A 24817-nucleotide genomic window follows, 5' to 3' on the forward strand; every position below is an offset into this window, starting at 1 on the left:
CGTACACACCTCACTGTGAAAGAATTTGTTGTCATATGCAGTTTCTAATTTAGCAAGCTGAAATGGCTGAATGTCCCCACTGTGCGACCACTGCCGACATCTGCTCCATGGAAATAAGAACGGTCTCGGGTTTTGTTTAGTACATGATACATGAGTTTTATTTGTATTTTTCTTATATTCATCTTGTACCGATATACAATATATTTTCGTAATATAATTTCACTTAAATTTTGGGTTTTCTTTATGTTTGCTTTAATGCTGGTTACACATTACATTTGTTTTTGTTTTTGTTTTTGTTTTGGTAGTTCCTTACTTTCTCTTGAGTTTAGCAATCGTATTACATTTAGCATTTAATTTGTGTTATCTTTTTGTTTTACGGCTTTCTGTTTCTTGGTTTTTAGCAGAATTTTCGGGGTTTCGATTACGAGTATATGTAGTTATAGTATGTATATATATATGTATGTATATATATTCAGTAAAATGATCCCTACATTTTGTATGCTCATGTCATAATTTCCAATCTATATGTATCTATATTCATACATATATGTATAGTAATATCTTAAACAGCAATTATACTCTTGCATACGCAGCTCCGCATAACTGCATTTCCTTTAGTTGTTAAAGTAAGTTCTGCGACAATAATAATTATAATTAAATTGTTAACAACGGCTCTGACAACGTACTGGTACACACATAATACATAGAACTCTGCTTTTTGCCTTTTGCTTTTGCTTTGGTTCCGCTTTTGCTGTGTGTTTGCCTTGTCGTTAAACCGATATTCAAATTCAAAACAGAGAATGAGGACCAAAACACTGAGCTGCCATTTAAGCCATTTAGCCAGCTGGCCATTTGGCTGCGTGTGTGTATGTGTGTGTGCTTGTGTGTGCTAAACTTTATGAGTCTCGATTTATTAATTTTTTGTCGAACTGCTCTTGACTTTTGCTCTTTTGCGTGGGCAAAAGCTGTCTTGTCGCATCTGTTATTAATATTTATTTTTATTTTTAGTGGCTCTTAACTCTGTTTAGTTGTCTGATTTGCTGGACACACTACTGGTCTTGGTTAAATACATGGCTTATTACATATTACTCATGTGTTTGAGAGTGTGTGTGTGGAGGCAACTACAAGCAAAAATGAATAAATCAAAAATGTACGTCCGATCAAAGAAGAGTCAACGCAAAATGCTTGGCATGGTTAAAAGCTAACAGCTTAATTACAGTTGGTTTACTTATGTCTTGTATTGTATGTGTTTGTTTTTTGTTTCGTTACAGAGACGTTTACGCTTTTAAGTTTTAACTTTTGTTTTTTATTACCACTAACAAGTAAGAACACATATTTAGCCACAATTTCGTTTTGGTTTCCCCGCCGTTTCGGTGCGGTTCGGTTCTGCTCGGTTCTGTTCGGTTTTTGCCGGGTTTTAGTGTGTGTGTTTTTTGCTGCTTAATTTTATACAAATTGCCTACTTAAAAGGTCATAAATCAGAGCCCTCTGGTGTCCGCTAGCCCACTATCCAATATCCTTTATCCTTTAACTGCTAGCCGTAGTATATAATTAAACTAAATAAACAATAGGCCATATATTGATATGTATTTGATTTTATACATAAAAAACTTGTATTCAATTTCGCTAAATCTTCCTCTAAGGTTTTATTTATTATTATTATTATTATTATTATTCACTTATTTGTAACGCTAAGTGTGAGAATTGGTTTTTGGTTTCAAATGCATTTCTGTGCCTGGTATTCCTTATGTTTTCTTGTGTGTTCTTCGTATTTGGTTTCTGCTTTTGGGATATTGTATTGGTATTGTTTAGCAATCAACATATTACATTGTACAGAGAGAGGCTCTTCCTTGTCTACCACCTATATTCGATTTTATTATCAGATGTCGTAGCTGATATAATTTTTTAACTTGTTTCTTAATACACAACAAACAAAAAACTTGAACTATGTTTTGGTTTTTCTTTGCTTTTTCTTTGCTTTTTTTATGCCTATTTCTGTTTGTTTCTATACAAAAACACAAACCCGATGCTGCTCGGACACTTAATGTGTGTGTGTGTGTGCGCAGTACATAAAGTCTGATAGTGTGTGTATGTGTGTTTCAGTGTGACCAGCATGCTTTCATTATTATCATAGATTGGAAAATGTCGTGTTATATTTTTACTCGTATAAATTCTTTTACAACTGGCAGACTACTACAGCAAAAGCACACTGCAACGTGTATGTGTGTGTTGTATTGTGTGCGTGTGTGTGTGTGTAGCTACTATGTATGTATGTATGTATATGTAGATGGCTTTGGAAGAACCGCAACGAAGAGTACAAATCTGTATAAATCATACGAGTGGCATTTTGGTGGCGCCTGCTTTTGCGGAATGTCCATCCATGTCCCAGGTGTCCGTCCACATACAATATAAAAAATTTTAGATCTATAAGCATAACACTTGGAATTTTGTTTGTCTTTCATTCGTTTTGCTCCTTTTTTGCTTCTAAGGCGAAATATTATATTGTCAATTCTTTGGCTTGAGCCGAAAACCATGCAAAATGACAACAAAAATATTCCTATTTTTCGGTTGAGGCGAAAGGAATTGGAAAAATATGTTTTTAGTCGTAGAATGAATATAGGTTCACTTTTCTTTATCGTTTTTCGTTTTCTCTTGTCAAAGGCAGAAGGCATAATACACACTAAATTCATATATATTTTGCTTACTACAACATTAACCCTAGGTCTGGGCCCGAGTGGACCCGAAGCCACGGCTGCCGATCGAACCTGCACCCCAGCCTGGCCTGGAGGTTGGGCCAAAGACTGAGTGCGGCAGCCAGGGCAGCCTTGGCCTGGGGCCCACTCCTCGCTACAAAATGGATGAACTATCAAAGTCTAGTCTTGGGTTTTTTTAATCATTTAGTTTTTAGTTTTTTTCTTACTTTGTTTTGAGGCGAACGTGGTGCAATCATTTGGGTAGGGTAGAGGGATTAAAGCTAGTTTTTTTCTTGGATTTTTTTCACATTTTTATTCCGGGGTGGGACTTAAACAGTCCAGTCCCAAGTTTTAGACAAAGTTTTTTCATTTTGTAGTAAAAAAAGTTAAAGTTAATTCTCGTTCATTCTTTTGTTAAATATTTGTTTAATGCAATTTCGGTTTTTGTTTTCATTTTCATATTCATATTCATATTCGTTTTTTCGTTTTCATTTCACTTCTTTGCATGGTATAAAAATATAAATGTCCACATTATACTCGTACATAAAAAATCCCATTTTTTGTTTAAGTTTCTTTTTTTGTCTCCTCATAATAAAGTGTTTGTCGTATTTGCTGTCTATGCTTTATCGAAGTTATTTTTATGGTAGATTGTAACTTAGGAATGCCCGTGTGGATTATGGAATTGCAATTCGTTTTTCGCGGTGCATTTTGGAGAGTTCTGAGTGTGGGAGTGCTGGCTATCGGTGCGAGGGGGTTGGGGGATTGTGTCGAGTGGCTTTGGAGACCCTGCCATTTGACCCCTACTGTGTCCTAAGTGTCATTTAATTTTTGGTTTCGTAGTGGCTACCAGTGGAAAGCGAACATCGCTCAACAATTCTTCATTCCTAATACAATTACAACATTTGAATTGTTTTTTAGATTTGTTTTTTTAGATTTTAGATTTTAGACTTTAGTTTTGTTGTTGTGTTTTAGACTTTAGTTTTGTTGTTGTTGTTGTGTTTGGTTTTAAAACGTTTTAAATGTTTAGCAGACATTTGTTAATGTTACATTAGTCGTGCCGCCGCCGCATGTTCTTCATAAGTCTAATACTTTGTTGTTTCTAGGGTGTGGTATTTCATTTATTTATTATGATAATAGTTTGATAAAAATAACTTAATTAATATCAGTGTGGCTTACCTTAGTTTAATATCGAAAGGTTTGTTTTTCGTTTCATAGTTTTAATACATATTGATATGCCTTTAATACGATTACAGATTACAGTTTACGGTTTACTTTTTACGGTTATTACATTATTACATATTACATATTACATATTACATTTACGATTACGGATTTTGCTCTCCATTAGCTATCTCTCTCCTTTTCTCTCCTTAGTCTGCGACACACACTGAACTCTAGGGGTTTGTTGACAAATGATCTATCATTACTTTTGCTTAGCTTTCTTGATTTTACTTTTGAACAATATATTTTTTATTTATTTATAGATATAGACATACCAAGTACACACTGTTTTTTCTCATTAACAATAGTTTTTTTGGATCCAATTTCACTAAGTGTATAAAATTTCTAATTACCATTACGCTTCCAGCTCCCTTTCGCTCCAATTTATTTTATTTTAGTTTTTTGCTTTTAATTTTTCCTCCTGTCACTAAGCCAATTTGTAAAACGTTTAGTACAAATACAATATTCCGTGTATATATGTTTTTTGGTTTTCGTTTTTGTATGTATATGTATATAGATATATATATATATAATATACTGATATGTTTTGCCATATAAATATTTCCACTAGCCCCGTCCATCCGTAGGCTAAACCTCCGCTCTAGCCCGCGTTCGATTCTTTATTACAATTTTATCAATTTGCTTTGGTTGTTAATTTTCGCAAAAAATTTGTTGTTTTTGGGTTTGTGCTGGACTTGGGTTGGGTCTTAGCATTTATCTCATAGTTAATTTCATTTTCAATTTGTTCCAACGCCAATTGTTTGTGTACAATACAAATGTCTGTGTCTGTCTGCTCTCATTTTGTATTCCAAAAATTTCCACTTGGTTGTGCATACAATTGGTTGTTGTCGTGTGGTTTTCCCTGGGAAAGCAAATCGAAATCAAGTAAACACCTCAACCTAATGTGAAACCAATGCAATTGTTGGCCAAATACCGTTAGGCGACAAGGACGACGCCTTCGAACTGAAAACGCAACAAAAATCTGTGCCATTAAATGCGCTCAAGATGTGGCGTGGCTGGCCCTCTGGCAAAATGGTGTCTGGCTTTTGGCGAATGGAACGCAAGTCCATTCGGGTCTACAAACATTTTCAATTATCAAAAGTTCTGTGTTGGGAGACTGGTCACGCGTCGCCGGGGGCCAGGTTCCTACAAAATCAAGCGTCCTAATACACAAAAACAATTTCTTGGTTGAGTTTTGGTTTTGGTTTTGGTTTTGGTTTTGGGCCCGGCCTCGCCACGGGTCCGCAGACGCTCGTGTGATATGCAAAAATTTTTTAGCTGGCTCTAATTTCAATTTACAAATTTGTTCAGCAAATAGCAATCGTTCAGCATGTAATCCATCCATTGGATCGGCACTAGCCGATGCCACTAGGTTCCGTTTTTAACAAATTTGCTGCACCTTCTGCTGCGTGCTGCATAAACATTTTTCTGCCTTTCTCTTGCCGCTTGCTACATTTTCTTTTTGTTTATTATTATTTAATATGTGTTTTAATTTTAGGTGTCTCTTTTGAGTGTGTGTGTGTGTGTGTTTTGAGTGTGTCTTTGTGGCTGTGGCTTTGTGGTTTTCTTTTAGAAAACTCCTTTGGGTCTCAAGGCGGCGCCAATGCAGAGCAGTCCAGCGAGCAACAGCAGCTGCAGTGTGGGTGAAATGGAAGCACTGCCCGAGTCGCCATCGCAACCTGTACCTGCCAACAGAGTGGAGAGAAATGGGTTTAGAACTGATTGAAGATCTGCGCTCTGTCTGAATGATTGGAAACAGATGGGCAAAATGGGTTAAGAGTATGTGTTGGGGGGGCTCTCCTCCAGCAGCTGCTACTTCGGCAACCGATCACAAAGCCTACTACAGTACAAAGCCAAATACAATTACGAGTATTTATTCATGTTTAAAATTGAGTAAGTAAAAGCATAAGCAGTTGGTTTTTGGTGCGTTTGTTGGTGCATTCGAAACGAAAAGGAAAAGGAAACAGAAACGAAAGGATTACTTTGCGCGAACTTACCTTGACCAAAAATCTCCTACAAAACGTTCTGCTATGCATTTTTTTTTTATTTGTTTGTTTTATTTTAGATATTCTGTCAAAAGTTCGAAAGTTGTTTGGCCACAACAACTTCGGATAGCCCGACAATGGATACTTAACGGCAACACCTTCAAATGGGCTCGGCCCGAGTGGCGGTTCGGATCGGATCGGATTTCAGCAAACGAAAGCCGGCCGGCAAGTGCAGCATTTGTACACAGGTACGACTCGCTCAACGACTTCATTTATAAACCTCACTTTGAGGGAGGGGGGACAAAACGTGGTGCAAAGTGTGCAAAAATTAAAACGAAAGCAAAAGCAAAAGCAAACGCAAACGCAAATCAATTTCAAAATCAATCTTCCAACAGTTGGGCCATAAATTGCGCATATAATGTACAAAATTGATCATATTTATCGCTCGCGTGCATTTAATTTTTGCTAATTTGAATTTAAAAGGCTGAGACCAAACCAAAGAAATAAATTGGCACAGCGCCAACCGATTGTAGATACAAAATACATTTGAAACACGTGTCGCTTAACACACACAAGAAAACACTCAACCCAGAAATCAGTAAACAAAACGCCAGCGAGACAAAACGAAACGAATCGAAACCGCAGGCCCCAGAGAAAAGGCCAACACAAATTCATACAAAAAAGATATTGTATCCACAGCGTTTTGTATCGCTACACGCGGGCACGCGTGCGCCTGAGTTATGACACGGCAATCGCTTATTTATCTCACACTCCCTCGGATGCCCAGACCCCCCCAGCCCATAGCCATACACAGTCCCAGTTCTCGTTCCGTTCCCCGTTCCATTCCCCCGCCAGCTGGTGACATTTCGCTGGCTATGCGAAAGCTCTGCGGCTGGCGGTGCCAGCGTGTCTGGTGTCACATCAGCAGCAGGACGAGAGCGACCAGTTCCAGTTCCCATTGTATGAGATTAATACAAACTAGATCGCTGAGCGACCGGCCGGCACTCTGTGGCCGGGCTTCGGGTGAAATTTTAAATGGCCATTAAGCCGAAATGGGAAGCATTGTTGGCAAGCGCTCTCGTCCATAAAGAATAAACCGCTACATATAGAGATGCAAATTAATTAACTTTGCCAAATCCCGAACCGGTTTGTGGACAAACCGCCGCTAGAAAAGGGGGAACGCGGCGGCAGGGACACCGCTGCGCCGGGGTGCTAAGTGGAAACTTTTACCTCAACCAAAAGAGCTTCAAAAGTGGAGCTTGTCATATACGAAAAGCCATCCCGGGGTGGAATGATCGATTGGAGAGATATTTTAACCCGCTCTCCTGCTCCTGCCCCCTGGGATCATTTGCATACCCGTTCGCTGGGGATCAGTCGGATTTATGTAAAAACCAAAATTAGCTCGAAAACCAATAGAAAGAAGCAACAAAGCAAATACAACGCAGCAAATTAACATAAATTAAGTTTTTATTAATTGGTGTGCCAGTAATTTTCTTTTGTGCCCGCTACACGAGTCACCAGTGGTGCCGCTCCGCTCCGGACCAGACCAGACCAGACATTGTGGCGCGGTGCGAGGCGATTGCGATCTTTCACCCAAAAACCCATAAACTGTACCACTGTCCACTCATTTTAATGGCCGCAGCAAGCTTTTACCAAGTTAAGTGCAAAACATAAAAATCAAACGCCCACCCGCTCGCTGCATGCAAATGATGTATGAATGATGTACAAATGTATGTAAATATGTATCTGGCGTAGCCCTTGGACTTATCATTGATCATTGTCAGTGTTCATATATGCATATTCACATTTCTTTCTCGGTCAGTCGTCCGAATCTGTCTAGAAGCTCATTTCGCCTGATTGATGCGCACATTTTGGGCAACTGACAGCGCCGTAAATAAAGGCCTCGGGTCGAATGCTGATGCGCATAAATGTCATAAATTAAAAAGCAAAACTATTCAATCTTTCACCGGAATGAAGCTCTGACTCATGACTGCCACTAAGGGCATAAATCTCGTGTCCAGCTCGAATGTAACTGTAACGCAAGCTCTGCTTAAACATCAATCTTTTCGGGCAGAATATTGCAATCGGCTTACGGATTGTCATGCTAATTGGCACGCCTCAAAGAAACGCTGAGTGTGGAGTGTGAAATGTTAAATGGGATGGGCTGCACGGGAGATATGATCAATAACCGTTTTCCATTTCATATTTTTAAATGCTTCGCTTGACCACAGTGAACTCCAGGCCGGAGAACGCGGGAGAGCTCATCGCGGCGCACGTTGAGGTGTGGCCGGCACTGTCAGACGACAGTCGACAGTCGACAGCCATTAGCGTGGCTTAATGCCACCTTTTTTACGATACATCGTGGCGAATACGAAATTTATGTTAATGGAGGGATGCTATATGGCAGAACTTACACAGAAACGAAAACAACACAAAAAGAACAACGAAAGAAAGATAAAAGAAACAGCAACCAAAGTGGAAGTAGAAGTAGAAACAGCAACCTCGCGCCGTTGACTGTACTTTGGATTTCTTTGTGCCACAATCTGTCCCATCAATCTGGTGGTATCCACATGGTCGACCACTCACCTGCCCAACTCCTGACTTTCGGTAAGTAATCGTTCCAGAAGGAACAGCGTGCGGCCAGGGGGCCACGTGCCAGTTTCTCGATCTTGTCATCCGTGCTGAATATGTAGTAGACGGGATCCTCCTTGGAGAAGTTTGGCCACTCCTCACCATCTTGTGCGGGATTGCTGTAAGCAACGAAAAAGCTTTTATTATAGCAAGCCGTGCGCTGGTTGCGGCACTCGCTGAGCGCAACACAGAGCAAGCGAAAGCTTAAGCAACGCTCTCGCCTAGCTGAGCTTTCGGAGCCAACAAAAGCTCTTGCTATACTCACCCGGACTTGGCAAACTCGATGACCGCACTGAGCATACGCTTGCCCAGCTCACGCTCCACAGGTCGATACTGCAGAGAGTTGTTCAGCGGCTGGCCGAAGAAGTACTCAATCTCATCGCCATGCAGCACGCCCATCCACTCACCCCACAGCGAGGTGCTTGTGCGCTGCAAAAGAGAGAGCAAGAAAATAAACAGAAAGAAACGCAAGGAAACGTAAGTAAAAGAGAGAGAGAGACAGGGAGTACGGCAAGTCGAGAGTTAGTCCCGGTTACCCAGTCGTCGTAAATTCGGCCAAAAATTATGCAGATAAACATCCTACCCTTTTTATTTATTTATTTGATTTTGCTCCGCTCGCTGACTGCTGACTGTTGGCTGTTGGCTGACGGCTGCTGGCTCGCTGGCAAATATTGTCGCAGCATGCCGGAGAGCGCGCGCCGCGCAAAACAACAACCAACGAACGAATGAATAAATAAATAAATGCCTGGTTGACTGCCAGTCAGCTGAAGCTGGAAACGCTGTCGCCCTTGACAGGCACAACACGGCACCAAATGTACTCCCTGTTCGCCCAGCCTGTTTACCGTTATCCTGGATGCAGTTGCATTTCGCCGTGCAAAGAGCGCCACAGCAGCACGTACATGTGTGACGGGATGCAGAAGCTTATTTGTTACATTGGGACATGGCACTTAATACTTCACAGCTGACGCGACAACAATTGCAATTATGTCTGGCAGACAGGCAAAGACTTATTTTCTTTTAAAATGTTAACAATTACTGGGGGAAGCCTTAACGTTGCTTATTTTGACACCAATTAAATATGATTCAGCATTCAGCCTCAAACAGCCAACGAAGAGTAATGCGAACTCCCTGTTAAATGCTAATTAGATAATCAACATGGGAGAATGCAATCTCTAGCGCAGCATAAAACAGTCCAATGAGATTCAGCTGACCGTAAGTCTGTTCTTAGGGTGAACGTAAGCCTAGGCCCAAGTTGGCCGCAATCGGGCTTTGCATGAGCTGCACCTTGACAGGCTGGCTGGCAGGCTGGCTGGCAGGCAAGTGGCCATTGCCGTAGCTGCCAAGTCGCATAATGAATAGTGTCCGGGATGCGAGCAAGGCTGGAAGCCGTACAGCTCGAAGTTGCCTGAAAATTTATGCAACTGTCGGCACACACACGTCGGCACATACAAGTCGGCCTGCTCCTTCCACCATTTCGCACAAATAATGAAAAACTGTACGCAGCCATAGCGGAGAAAGAAACTTTTTTGATTTAAGCGCAGAGCAAGTTGGACACTGAGGTCATAATGGGAAACGCCACGGTCGAGTCGCGTTGAGACGAGTTGAGTAGTCGGCGGCAGAGAGGAGAGCAAAGTGGAGTAGGGAGAAAGGAGCAGGGGGAGTAGGGAGTGGAGAGTGGAGAGTACAGGGGAGTGGAATATGAAAACTTATTTAAGTGCCAGGCACGTTGCACGCTGCAGTAGTCAGGCGAAGAAGGAGCAGCAGGAGCAGCGGAGGAGCTACAGCAGGAGTAGCTCTGGCTGGTCACTCGAGCATGCTCGGGCGGGGGGGGCAGCCAAGCAGATAGACAATCTGGCAGGCACTTTAGCAGCTGGCGACCCCATTTGCCATGCTTCGTCGCCCCATCGTGGCCGCCGTCAGTCTTATTGGACCCCGGGTCAGTTCGCTCCCCTCTCCCTCCCCCCTCTCCCTCTCCACGTCTCGTTTATGGGCAAAGTGAGTTACGAGTTTTGTTGCGGCAACTTGACGGTTGTAATTAAAACTAATTTCATTTGCTTTCATTTCCATTTAGGAGCCAGCAGCTACCGACTGTCTCTGCTGGAACTGCTCCTGCTGCTGCTCCTGGCCCATGGATTATTAACAGACGATTGGATCTAAACAATGCAACGGACACACACACACACACACACACACACACACACCCTGCAGCTGCAATCAGCACGCATTATTGTGACATCAACTGGAAGGAGCAGCAGTCCACTATTGATTATATATTCGTAATTTCCTGCTTTGTGTGGGCCAAATTTGCATTCAAATGACCATTTATCACCAGCCAATATCGACTAATTATATTCATACGTACGAGAAATCGATACTCGTACGCATTGTGTATTGGTTAATCATTAGGAAGGTTCAATCGGGAAACGGGAGACGGGAGACGGGCAGTGGCAGACCACAGACGACAGTTGGTTGTAGCAAACCGCAGGGCAAAGTCGTTTAAACAAATAACTGAGGGAAATTATGCCCCACACGTGCAGGCCATGCCGGGCCGTGACCTCGTAAATTGAAGTTTCATTAGTCGACACGGACTGGTCCTGCTGCTCCTCCTCCCTCAACAATCCAGCAAGGATTGCTGGTGCCACTGGTACTGTTCCCCCTCTCCTCTGTCCCGCTGCTTGTTGTTTCTGTTTCTTGGCACAGGCAGAGCAAGAGGCAGTGCGTGTAGTTTAATTGGCGCTGTGCGACCGAGAGTGTGTGAGTGCCCGAGTGGCAGGTGGCAGGGTGGCAGGTGGCAGGTCTGTTTGTATACATTCTGTGGGTGTGTATTGCGTGAAACTTTTGGTTACCATAATTATGGCGGCCAAGGTTGCCAGCCAGCAGCAACGACACAGAAAGGACACTGAAACAAGAGCGAAAACCAACGACGACGACAACACGAGCCGCCCCCTGCCTAGGTGGGGACACCCAATGAAGTCCAATCAAATGGATTGCACGCGTTCTGTGGCTGTCTTCAGCAAATTGCTTGATTAATTGAAAATGCCGCACGGACAGGACAGGTGGCATGGCTGAGTTGCAATCGGAGCACGCGCTGTCCGGGGCCCAATATCTTCATCAAATGGCGGTGATTTTTCAATCGTAACAATCACACAAAATACTATAATTTAAGGGTAAATACACACGAGCAGATTGCAGCATTATCGCAATCAAAGAGCTTGACGGATTAATTGGATAATAAAAGTGTTTCACGGCTTGACTGGAAATCACGCAATATTCAGTTAGGGATTCTTAAGTGGAAAGCAAAGGTTTGTGGGTAAATTTATGATACGAAAAAGAGGCTTCTGAAGTCATAAACTTTTACAGAATATAAATAATAGCATTAACGATCTGTTTTGCCTTTAAACTACTGTTTTCAAGTGCCTGCGATAGTTTTTCCAACCATTAAAACACTTTTCGAAACTTCTCTGCAAATCAAAAGTTGCGTGGCACAAATCAAATCAACCTTTAAAAGCTAAACTTTAACCTTAGCGTTGGCCAAAGGTTCCAGAACTTTTGCTCAAACAGTTTTACAATAATTATGGAGCGGCGGGGGGGTGGAGGCCATAAATAACACGAATTGTCTTCTATGCTTGAGCTATTCTTAGCCAGTGGCTCACACTCGACGGTGTGACATGCACCTGACCCCATTTTGGGGGCTAGAGAAACTTTCGCTTTCTGTGCTGCAGATTAGCCGCAAGCTCTGCTTTCTTCGTGGCCCTCCCCCTGTGGTCCTGCCCTGCCCTGCCCTGTCCCGACATTAATAATTAAGGCAGACACCGTCACGTTGACATTTTCCTCTGCCGCTCTGCTGCGTAGGCAACTCTGACTGGTACGTGGCACCTGCTGCGGGAGGGATGTCCGCCATTAGCCTTGTGTGCAATTTTAATGACAAACAAATTGCAGTCGGCCAGGCCAGGCCCAGCCCAGCATTTCGTTTCGTTTCGTGCATTTTTGCCTTTCGCGCCACTTGCGCCCCATTTGACCGCATTTCGATTGGACGAACGCACGCGCTTCAACGCCATCTTACGTGTCAGAGCCTGAGAAATATTTAATGATTTGCCGGCAGTCTACAGTGGGCAGAAAACGGAGAAAAAGTGAGTGTACTGAAAGCACTGTGCGGTTAGTCATACTGTTTTCTTTATGCTAGATAATGTTTGCCAATTGCGATCAGCAGACAACGCAGAAATGAGCAAGGGCGAACTTGCTTTAATGCGAATTGCACACACGACAGCAGAACGCAAAGCAAAAACGACCGAGAGCGAATTCAGGCGGCAGCGAATTCAGAACGGAGCGAACTTAGACGATAGCGATGCGCAGATCGCCGAAAGAGAGACCGGGAGAGCTTCACTCCAGGTAAAAGCTTTTGATGAGAGAATGCGACGTTCGCATGCAATTTCTTTTACCGTTGGCTTTGCATTCCAGCACAATAAACCCAAACCCTACATAAATCACTTTTAGTTGATAAATTCTAAAAATCAATATTTTCTTGGCCCCCCCTACTTACATGTGTAAAGTAATAGTAGTGCACGGAGGCGCCTCGCTCGGCTAGCGCCTGGGCATACTCGTTGGTGGGGCAGGTGAAGAAGTGATCGCCCACTGCGCGTCCGATTTGCTGCTGGTTCTGATAGCCCGGATTGCCCTCCCAGCTGGTGTACTGCAAAACAGAGAGGGAGAAGAGAGAGAGGAGAGGTTAGTTACTCAATCACGGGAATTAAGTTAGCTGTCAGTTTTGTCAACTTCCGCTCGATTAATCTCGGCTCTCTACGATGCGGACAGCTAATCCTGGATGCTGTCAAATCCATAGCTACAAGTGACGCATGCAATCGCAAAATTAGCTTTTCTGCTGACGGCACAGACTAAATGGATAAAGCTTCGACCGTGCCCCCACCCTCCCTGAATGCAATTCAATCAGGCTGCCAGCGTTGCAGTCGCAGCAGTCGTCAATGGAATCCACACGTCAAACCTTCTCTGCGATTTGCATATGAATCTCGTTGGAATTGCAGTTTTCAGGCTGCTGCTCCAGTGCACTTCTTACCTGGAATATGATGGCCTCTCGCTCCGCCTGCGTTGCCTTGCCGAAAATGTTGTTCATTATCTCCAGATACTTGTCGCGTGGCAGGGCTGTGGCATCGTCCTTATCGAAGTAATCGATGAAATCGTACAGCAAGAAGTAGGTACCTGCAACGACAACGGGATGCAGCTAGTGAGCAAAAGCGAGGTCACGCCACCACAATGTGCAGCCTGTGTGGCATGGCTGTGTGTGTGTGTGTGCGTTTGGGGGCACTGTTACTGCCACTGGAGCTCGATGAGGGTTCTGCTGGCGAATTCTAAAAAACAATTACCACTGCAGGCCGCTGAGGGCGCGGCTGCGGCGGCGGCGGCGCTTCAAGATTCCGACTCACAATAGACGGGTCGTGCCAAGGACGTTGAGTGCAGCATTAACCCCACGACCTGCCAGCAGCCACAACAGCAATCACAGAATGGGCATGGGGTTGGGTGAAGTACGAGTGCGAAAAACAAAAACAAGAGGAACAAACACACACACACTCGGAGACACAACAACAGAGAGCGACTAGCCAGCAGCAGCGCAGGGCCAGAGCGAGAACAAAGCGTCTCCTTTGCTGCCTTTTATTAACTTAATTTTTATGGGGCACTTGTTGTTGCACTGTCGCTGTCGTCAGGCCTTGTCTTTGCGGCACACTTCAAATATGAACACACTAACGAACCATAATTGCTCCTGCCTGCCCACAAAACTCGTTCATGTTGCAACAGCCACAGCAGCAGCGGCAGCATCCATAAGGATATGCACACGTGTGTGTGTTTTTAGTTGTGTTTTGTTCAAACCATTTCCATATGTTGATTTTTGCTGGCATTCAAGTAAAGCCCAAAATATTATGCAAAAATTTGGCATTTAGCTAAATCTTACTCAAAATATGCCCAAGTCACGTTCAAAATTGTATCCTTTGGTGCACTAGTTTCTCGGGGAATGTTTTTTAGATTCAAATTTCCATTGGGGTCATTTGCCAAGCCAATAGCAGAGAGAAAAGTTGGAAGTGCAAATCCAAAATGGTCTGACTCTCACTTAAATGATTACTAAAGGCAACATGGACAGCGGAACGACTCCAAACTGCTGTGGTTTCATGCTCCCACTTTTAATTAAATTGCCAAAAACACACACACTCTGTGGCCACAAATTTTTGCACTTTTTGCGGCCAAGTCTCACTCTCCCCCAAAACGAGTACACACACAGACAGCCATGCAAATCTGCTTTTAATGAGTGTATAATTGAGTTAGGAGCAGCAACAGCAACAGCAACAGGAATATAAACGGAAACATCGAGCTGATTCGATGGAGCAGAGCTATGGCCAGGCCCGAGGCAGCTGCGACGACGACTCCACAACGCGAAGCAATTAACAGGCAAACAAGCGCTGGCTGGCAGAGACATTTCCACAATCGCGCAACAGAGACAAGCAGAACAGGAAGAAGGAACAGAATTTAAATTATTTAAAGCACCAAGAAATCGTCGAGCTGCAGAGAATACAATATTTATTTCTGGTTGGCATTTTCTTTCAACATTTTCTTTCAATCAATATTAGAACATTACCACAAAAAAGGGTCGCTTTGAAATCTACTAGATTTATTTAAGTAGATCTCAGGACCATGCTTAAAATTTTGAAATTTATACCAAAAAGTCGTGTATTTTTTTCCAAAATAAATAATATAAAATCGGTTTGGTTGGATTATAACCCGATTTTCAGCCTTGCTTTCCTCAGCTAAATTTCACTGCCATCACAAAGTTTCGTAGCACTTCCCGGTCAATACATACTCGTCGTAAATTTAGCTGAGCAAATATTTTATTTAGAATAAAAATTAAGGACATACACACCACAGACACACAAACACACACACGCATACACGTACATGTGGCAGTAAATGTGAAGGAAGGGCCGAAGGGAAGGGAAGTGAAGGGGGAGAGGCAACCGAATTTGTCAAACACAAACAGAAAAGGATGCTTTCATGTGCGCGGCATAGCGCAATGTATTTGAGTTTGTATTCGTATTGTTGCAAATGCTAGATGACCTTGAACTCACAAACACAAACCCAAACCCAACACTCACACACACACACACACATACCAAAGCAGAGCTGCCAGGCCAGGCACGGTATCCCCTCATCGTGGTGGCAGTCGCCTGGCGGGCACGCACGCACACCTTTGGCCAAGAGAACGGCGGAGAAACAGGCAGCGAACGAATAAAAATGTAAGCTGCAACAGGAATACAGAGAGAGCGAGAGAGAGAAGAAACCCAACAGCGACAGAGAGAAGCAACGAAAGACAGAGAGAGAGAGAGAGAGAGAGAGAGAGAGAGAGAGAGAGCGGGAGAGGGCAGAATAACAGCAGCTGTGAGCAATGAGTGAAAGTGAGCAGAAAGCACACGTGCCTGCTGGCAAGACGGCGACGGTGACAGGAACAAGAAATCGAAAGCGGACCAAAAGCACGAAGTAAACCAACGGACACAAAAGCACCGAGAATCTTCTTCAATCTGTTATACGAGCATAACAAAAGCAACACATAATACCCACTCCCCACTACCCACCCCCACCATGTTCTGCGGTGGCTCGCGAAATAATAAGAAAAGGAAACACGCAAAAACCCAAAAGTTGTGCCAAGTGCGCCATTTTTTCTGCCCTGGGAGGGAAAGAGGCAGCAGCAGCACCGCAAATGTCCAGAAAGATGGGAGGAGGGGGTTGAAGGAAGCCAAACAGATATTATATTAAGAGGGATTCTCATTGAATTGTAAAACTAATCTTCAGCTCATATTTGTGTAACTTTAACTAAATTTAGTGCCTGGCAGGCTCTCTACGACTTTCTCTCTCCGCTCTGCGAATTTATCTAAACCTAAAAAAGTGCGTTGCAATGCGAAAAATATATGTAGTTAAAGTGCTTAAGAGAACATATTATAGACTGAACACGACGATAAAAAGTTAGCAGAGTTTCAGCAGGCAAAAGCCAGAGAGCCGCGCAAGACAATATCTACACGAATCTTCGAAGATTACTCTTTAAACTGCATGAAAAACCTTTAACTATTCACAAATCTTAAGCACATAAACCGCTAAACAGTGCACTACAATAATTTATTACGTTTTTGCTGCGTTTAAAAGTTCTGCGCTAAATCGGAAATCCTTTCTGCAAGGGTAAAATAATTACGACCAAACTTTAAGTCTGCTTGAAATAATACACGTAGCGGCCACAATCCCCTTCCCTGCCCTCGGATGGTAACCCCTTAATAATAAGGCCATGGACGTAAAACCCCCTGCCAGTCTCTCTCCCTCTCTCTGTGTGTACGACAATGCTGCGGCACGTGTGGCACTCACGCGTCCCGTTCCGCCCATCAAGATGGAGGGCTCGCTTTTTGCTGCCTGCTACCTGCTACCTGCTGCTTTCTGCTTGCCAGCCCCAGCCTGGCCAGCCCCTTGTCACCTGAGCGAAATATATTTAAATAATTTATGATGCCGTCCTGCACAGCTGAGCGCTCTCCGCCTCCCTCTCTGTCCCTCTCTCTCTCTCTCTCACTCACTGACGAACCGCATGCTTGACTCGGACTGTGTGTGTGTTCCTGTGCCTGAACCTGTGTGTTGGTGTGCTGGTTTGTGCGTGCGTTGCTCGATTTTTGTTCTCTATTTTGTACTTTTTTTCCTACCCGGGGATACCGTTATTTGCGTGGGCAAGTCTGGCGCGTTCGGCTAGCGGCGGTTCAGGGTCTGCCTCTGGCTGTGGCTCTGACTCTGTCTGCTCCGCTTACAAAATTAAGACATACGACCAACGACACTGCGGAGCTTTGACACGCACCACAATTGGAGTTTAAAGTTTGTTTAATTCGTTTGCGTAGCCAAAAGCCGCAAGAGCCACAGCTACAGCTAGAGCCAGAGCGAAAGCCGCAATCACAGTTGGAGTCAGAGCGGGAGTTACAGTTAGAGTCAGAGCGAGAGAGCGAGAGCCAAAGCCAGAGTCAGAGAAAGAGCGAGAGTCTGTGCGAGAGCCACAGCCACAGTTATAGTTAGAGTTAGAGCGAGAGCCAAAGCCGCAGTCACAATAAGAAACGGAGAGAGAGAGAGAGAGAGAGCGAGAACCACAGTCAGAGACAGAGCCAGAGACCGAATCCCAAAGCCGGGCAGAGCCAGCAGTGCAGAAACATTATACAAAGTGCAGTTTTGTGACAGCAGCAGCAGTTGGACGAGTGGGGGGGAGAAACCACAATAGTTGCTGGAGCAGCATCCCAAGCAACGAACAACCAAGCCCCCACCACAGTGTCATGCAATAAACCATAAAAATTAAGCACTCGAGCCAACAGCAAGAGCAGCAAAATGTATTACGAGCAACGGTACTCAACAGTGTGCAGAGAAACATTTTCTGTTATGGGCGGGGAGGGGAGGGGAGGCAGGCAGCACGGCTAAGCCGCACCACCAAAGCGTGCACGAGTGTAGCCATGGCAACCGCCGTAAAACGACAAGAACGAGAATAAAATGCAGGCAACAACAGAAAATATAGATATGTACGGGTATAATGCCAGTGTACAGCAGTGGCAGAAAAGTAATAAAATCACAACAACAAAATAAAGGATGAAGAGCGAACTGCAGCAAAAAGTTTGCCATGGGAGGAGGGGAATGGGGGAATGGCTGAGAGCTTGGCAAACAACATTGGCAATGGGTAGTACTTTGTTTCGGATAAACTTTAGCGCTGACGTCAGCCGCAGAGGATGCAACAATGGCGGCAAGATAGAGTGGCAGAGCGGGGAAGGGGGTGAAATGAGGCTGCTGCTCTTGATAAAGTCGCGACCCAAAAGGAAAATTGAAGCAGAGTCTTTGGCCAACCCAAGAGAGATTCTGAGTCTTACCCTCATCCCTGACATTTCCCATTAGTATGTCGTAGTCCTTGAGATCCGCCGTCTTCATCAGTGTCATGGGATCCGCGGGCAGGAACGCGCCATCAATGGTCGGCGCCGATGGGAAGCTGAGGATGCCGGAGTACGAGTTCCACTGCTGCACCGAAATGGTTTTGGCATCGACGCCACGCATGCAGCTCATGACATGAGCGGGATTGGTCTGCAGAAGGGGAAAGAGTTGCCAAAACTCGATGCAGAAAATAAGCGATCCAAACTCACCTTCAGCATGGAGGCATTGCAGTTGCAATCGTTGATCAGCGCCTTGCCAATCTCCACAGCCTTCTCGCTGGTCATGTGGCTCCAGGGGGCATTCATCGTGCCCGACTGCATCATGCCCCGCTTGACCACGCCCCGCGTCACCGGCGACATCAGCTGAGCATTCACCGAACTGGACCCGGCCGACTCCCCAAACAGCGTCATCCACTCGGGATTGCCGCCAAAGGCGTGCGCATTATCCTTGATCCAGCGTATGGCCAGCGCCTGATCCCACAGCCCCACATTGCCGGGTGCCTCCTCGGCAAAGTCCGCGGGCATTTCCGGCGCCAAGTGCAGAAAGCCAAACGCACCCACACGATACTGAAAGGAGGCGACTATCACATTGCCCACCGCTGCCATGATATCCGCATTGTAGATCTCCAGGGTGGCCGAGCCGGTCATGAATCCGCCGCCATAGATCCAAATCAAAATGGGCAGACCATTGGTCGTGTTCTGTGGATTGCCATTGTGGATGAGATGATCCGTGTCCGCTGGCTTGGCGCCCGAGTGCTGTGCGGGTTGTCAAAGTTACTCGCTGTGGGAGGAAAGTGCTGGAACTCACTCACCTCTGCCCCATTGGCGCCTCGGCCATGTCGTAGACGCGCCTTGGCCGGCGCCCAAACGTTGATGTACAGACAATCCTCAGAGACATTTGTGTTGGGATTCCAAATCTCCTCACCGGAGAAGCCCGGAAAGTATTCGTAGCTGTAGGTGGAGGAAGGAAGTTGCTTGATTAGTGTCTGACCCATATGCAAATCAAAGCTTCGTGGGTCTGGCTCTCTCGCTCTACCATCACCCCTGGAATTCGCTGGAATTCGGTCACGCCAATTACGAAAAAGCGAGCCCAGCTGTGTGCTATTTATTTTACGAGTGTTTGCTCATCCCCCTCTGGCCACACTGTCGCTTCTCACTGCCCCCCCTCTGGCCACACTGCTGTGCCTACCATTTGACATAGTTTTTTTCGCCTTATAAATGTTTGAAATGCCTCGGAATCGATATCCTCTCTACGCATTCGCACAAAGCTCAGCATTTGTCTGTGCGTTTCTATAGATACCTTTTGTGCAGATACACACACAGCTACACACACACACACACACACACACACACACACAGCTGTATGGCTAGGTGTGTTTGGCTTCGTGTCCATTAAAATTAACTTTTGCCCGTTTCGCATAAAAGTAATTTATCACAGAGAGCGAGCGAGAAAGCCGCTGCCTTTATCTCTTTATTTTTCTAATTTCCTTTTGCAACACACACATCGATGACTTAGGGTGTGTGTGTGTGTGTGTGGCAATTATTTCAAGAGCAGAAACCGGCAGAGACCTGCCAGGCTCGGACTGATTGAAAGCGGCAGCGAAAACAGGAGGATGGCAGCCCCCGGGGCAGCGGGACAAACCCCCCGAGAATGTCTCTATACTTGCTTCCATCTATCGTAGATGTTTTATTAAATATTTATAGTTGCTAATTGCAACATTAATGAAGGAAGTTGAAGGCAGACAATGGAAAATGGGGCATAAACATGAACGGAATATATTTAATGCGTGAAGTTGGAATGAAATTGCAATCAACATTTGAGAGATACTTCTGTAAAGAAGGAAGTAGTGATAGAAGCTCCTGTCTGGGTATTTTATAATACTTTTAGTGTCTTAATTTATTCTTCGGAAAGGTATAAATAGAATCTAATACATCGCTGACTCGTTATATGTCAATGGAAGTCACTGCAAGCTTGTTCTTTCCCTCTAAAATAATCATAATAATAGTCACACAAGTTCCTGTCACAATAGTTCCTGACAGTCATAGAAACATTCAGCTAAACTTTCAAATGCTTTCAGCACTTTCCTAACTAATTTACTTAATATAATTGAATATGTTAACGATGGCAAACTGAAGGCTGCCCTGCCAATGAATGAATGCCTTCTGTTGCTTTTCTTCTCTCAACTCTGGCGACCCTTCTGTGACTCTTTTTTCACTACTCTTCAGACCCATCGATGACTCTGCTCTACTCTCCACACTCTTGCAGCACTTCGAGACCTCCTCAAAGACAATCTTTCTACTCTAACAAACTGCCACTTGCCGTTTGCCTTTTGCCTTTGCATTAACAATTTTCTGCTACAATTTTCTAGCCCAACAAACGGACTTCTGACTTCTGTCGCTCTTCAATAATTAAATGCCAACACGTTGCAATTGCAGAGCTGCAGCGCAAACGACCCCGGCTCTGGCTGGGGCTGACTTCTGTTTCTGTTGCCGTTTGACCGGCATTTTGGCATGCGGCATGACGTCACTGGCAACAGTTAGGTCAACAGCGTGAACCGTTGCAAGCTGCAGCCGGGCTCCCATTTGGTTTCTGGGTCAACTGCAGAAGTGGAACGAAGCCGAAACCCAACCCCCTCGACTTACCGCTCTTGGACGCAGGTTGCCGATAGACGTGTGGCGTCTAGGACGCCGTGCCAGGGCTCCGCCGGTACCGGTTTGCGAAAGCGCAGGTCCTCCACCGGCGGCTTGGCGTAGGGGATGCCCGTGTAGACATGCACCTCGCGGCCCTGCACGGTGACGGAGCGGCCGCGCACCGGGCCGGATGATGTCTGCACCACCAGGCGATCGATGACGCCGCAGACGCCGGACAGTTGCAGCGAAAGTATGAGCAGCAGCGCCGCGGAGAGCGCACTGAGGAGGCTGCTGTGCTGCGTGGAGGATGCCATGACGCGGATGCGCGACAGCGCCGCAAGCGGATGCGCCGTGCGGTGTCCTACTTGACGCTGTGACGTCACACCAAAGTGGCCAGCAGCTGGCAGCAGATTTGACTTGGCTCTGATTGCGTCTGCGGCGTGAGGGCTTAAGGCTGAGCGCTGTGGCTTACGGTCTGCGGCTTCGGTTCTTCTGCGGTTTGCTGTGATTTTTGGTGAATTTTGCTTATGCTTTGACGCGACTACTGCAACCAGCAACCATCGGCGTGGGACTACAACAATTGCCGCAGGACTATTATCCAGTTGTGCTTGCGGGTGCTGCTGCTGCTGCTGCTGCTGCTGCTGCTGCTGCCACAGTTGCCACTTGAAGCTGCCGTATGTGTCCTGCACTAAACATTCTTCCACAGCCTCAGCTCGGTCTCCCCTGGGCCTGGCCTGGGACTCGGCACTGGGCTTGGGCACTCGCTGGAGTTCTGGGGCTGCAGCTGTTGCACTTTTTGCAGCTGGAATTTGTCTCTGCGCTTCCTGCTGGGGTTGCCTTTTGCCTTTTCTTTCCTCTGCCGTTCCGGTGTGGTCTGCCTTCTGGCTGCTGCTGCTGTTCCTCCTCCTCTCGCTGTGTTTAAACTGCAAATAGAAAGGACAGGCATTAGGGTATTTGTCTTAGTTTCCTGCCAGTGCGCTTCGAGCTTTGTTTAATTTTTGTTTTTGCAGCTGCCATCACAAGTTGACTTCTCCTCTGCTGCTGCTGCTGCTTGTCGTCGTCTGCCCCCATTTCTGTGCTACAATATTTAAGTGTGTTTGCATTTGTGTCGGTCGTATGTCGCTGCATCTGTATGTGTGTGTGTGTTTACCACTTCAACAGAGATGCAAAGGCACAGAGACCACCTGCCTCGGTTCTGCATTCACAAGTTTCCCCCCACATGCACATTGGGGCCGGGGCCGGGGCCGGGGCCACTCACATCTGCTCTCGAGTTGTCGTTCTCTCATATCGTGTTCCAAGTCTCCTTCATACCCCCTTTGGGCAACGTCGTTAAGCATCATTTCTCAGATTTCTTATACATTTATGGCCGTCGTTAAAGTCACTTGACCGATTTATGCAAAATATATTTGAAAACATGCAGAACTCCATTCAGCAGTCGTAAGTTGTGGGTTTGAGGCTCTTGGCATAATTGGAAATGGAATGCATAAATCTTCTCTAGACACACATTAATATGGGGCACTAATTGGCAACTAAATTTTGCTTTTTCTTGCACATTTCTTAATACATTTTCTACAATTTTTCTGCACTTTTCTACAATTTTTCTTCTACAATTTTTATACAATTGCTCTGCAATTTGTCTTCAATTTGTCTGCACTTTTTCTACCATCTTTCTTCACTCTTTCTACAATTTTTGTATAATTTTTCTACAATCTAAAATTGTTCTGCATCAGAAATAGTCAAAATTTTTGGTAGACCTTTGACGCAGCAAGTCCAGCAAATACTTCTACCAACCACTTCTAATTCCTTAAATTCCTAGACATACGTCCTTGAGTTTAAGTTTATTTTGCATATTTTATTCATTATTTTGCACATTTTAAGATCACTTTTTGTACTGGTTTATTGGGACTACCATAAATTGCTATTCTTCCTTGAAAACTTTACACTTTGAAGTGAGTTTTCCCTGTCGAGTGTATGCACTGCTAATGGAAAGTTAACAGACAGAACTTGTGCCACAAATATCATTCGCAAGAGCCCAACTATCTGTCCCACACACACACACACGAACACACACACACACACACACACACACACACACACACAAATTAGGCGATGCCATTTCATTGGTTGGCAAAAGTTTCCTCTGTGTGTGCTTTGCTCTATAAACATGGCATTTTATGCCAGCTGTCGTCATGGGGAGGCTGCAGCTTGATGGGCAACAAGACAAACAAAAGAATGAGCAAACATTTTGCCGCAGCAAATAGCTTAACCCTGTCATGTCCTTGATGCGCTGCCAGCGCCTCGTTGCAGCGGAACTTTCGATGCCAAATTGAGCCGCGACCCGGACATGCCCGATCCGGCCCCGTGGCAGTGGCTTGCATGCTGGCGGCCCATTAAACGGGGCCCGTACAATAAACTCCACAGCTGCCACACCCCCCCACTACGTGCGCCCAACTGCACTGCACCTTATGCTAAGCAGCTCTCTCTCTCGTCGCTGGCGCCGCAGTAATTTAAATGTTATTTTGTGGCACAATTAAAATGGCATTAAGACGCCACCGAAATGCGACTTGCAGGCTGCCAATTTAATTCCCTGCTGCTGCTGTTCCCCCCCTTCCAGCACATTTCAAACTAAATTAGCTCCATTTTCCACATGTTCCTTGCATTTTCATTTCTCCTTTCTCCTCTTTGTTGCTCACACTTTTGCTGTCCCTTTTGCTGTGGCCATCTTTGCACAGTTCTCTCCCATCCCCAGCCAGGCTCTGTCAACAGCGCCTGCTGCTGTGCAGATAAGACCAGAGTCCGGACCTAAGTGAATATTTTCTTAATTTTGTGCGGCTGCAGCAGTTTTTACTGGAAACTTTCCATGGCAACGAGTCAGTTTTTAATGCGACATGGAGGCGGCGTGGGAGTGGCACACTCTTCTTTCGCCTTATTTCATTTTATGAGCCAAGCGCTTAGTTTCAGCTGACACGGCGACATTTTCCTTTGCCAACTGTTTTCATAAAGTTGCAGCTTCAAAGTTGTCTGAAGGAGCCACTAAAAGCTTCCAAAGTATAAGTACTCCATGGAGTTCTGTCAGAGCTTAGGTCAGGGCAGCAGCATGGAAAATGTCCACAATTTTCCTGACTCAAATCCGAATTAATCTTTGCGGAATGACAAAATTCGAGAACGTAATTATTGGCAATTTGTGTTTATTTTTGCAGCTTTTGTCTAGTCACGAAGTGAATCGAACCACAAAAATAATTTAAATATTGCCAATAATTTAATTTGATTTTTAGTTGTTTTTTAAATATATTTTTTAGTGTTTTTAATTTGATTTTTAGTCTTTTTTAATATAATTTCTAGTTGTTTTGGTGCGCTTTTTTAATTAAAATTCTGTTGACGCTGTGGCAAGATTTTCCTCATAAACATTTCATAGTTTTTCTTGTGGCTTTTTGGCTTTCTGTGCTTTTCCATGGAAATCACATGAATACCCCGTTTGGCGAGCGACACCCTCAGCAATGGTGTCATGGATATGATAACAGACAAAGGAAAACAGAGACAGAGCGAGTGAGAGACAGAGAGGGGCAGAGAGTGAGTGAGAAGGAGAAGCGCGAACAATTTTAATGACATTCAAATTAAATTATAATTTCAAAAGTTTCGCCAGCGCGCCATGAGAACGTTTGTGATGACG

At 44.9% G+C, this 24817-nt stretch overlaps 1 protein-coding gene across 3 annotated transcripts in view; it reads right to left on the reverse strand.

Moving 5' to 3' along the window:
* The window catches only part of LOC117898870 (acetylcholinesterase), a 42586-nt gene that overhangs the window by 1638 nt on the left and 16131 nt on the right, over window positions 1–24817 (reverse strand). Inside the window, exons 1-9 of one of the 3 annotated variants that reach the window (XM_034808549.1) lie at window positions 21160–22064; window positions 19329–19467; window positions 18727–19272; window positions 18460–18667; window positions 13602–13744; window positions 13071–13220; window positions 8796–8959; window positions 8486–8649; window positions 292–5593 (exon numbers count right to left, since the gene is read on the reverse strand). In XM_034808549.1, the coding sequence (XP_034664440.1) occupies window positions 5484–5593; window positions 8486–8649; window positions 8796–8959; window positions 13071–13220; window positions 13602–13744; window positions 18460–18667; window positions 18727–19272; window positions 19329–19467; window positions 21160–21461 (1926 nt within the window). In that variant the 5' untranslated portion in view covers window positions 21462–22064 and the 3' untranslated portion in view covers window positions 292–5483. Of the gene's footprint in view, window positions 1–291; window positions 5600–8485; window positions 8650–8795; window positions 8960–13070; window positions 13221–13601; window positions 13745–18459; window positions 18668–18726; window positions 19273–19328; window positions 19468–21159; window positions 22065–24817 lie in introns of those variants that run through there. The other 2 variants (XM_034808551.1, XM_034808550.1) reach the window with 2 other exon arrangements.

Source organism: Drosophila subobscura, chromosome O (assembly GCF_008121235.1).
Source record: "Drosophila subobscura isolate 14011-0131.10 chromosome O, UCBerk_Dsub_1.0, whole genome shotgun sequence".
Classification (NCBI taxonomy): domain Eukaryota; kingdom Metazoa; phylum Arthropoda; class Insecta; order Diptera; family Drosophilidae; genus Drosophila; species Drosophila subobscura.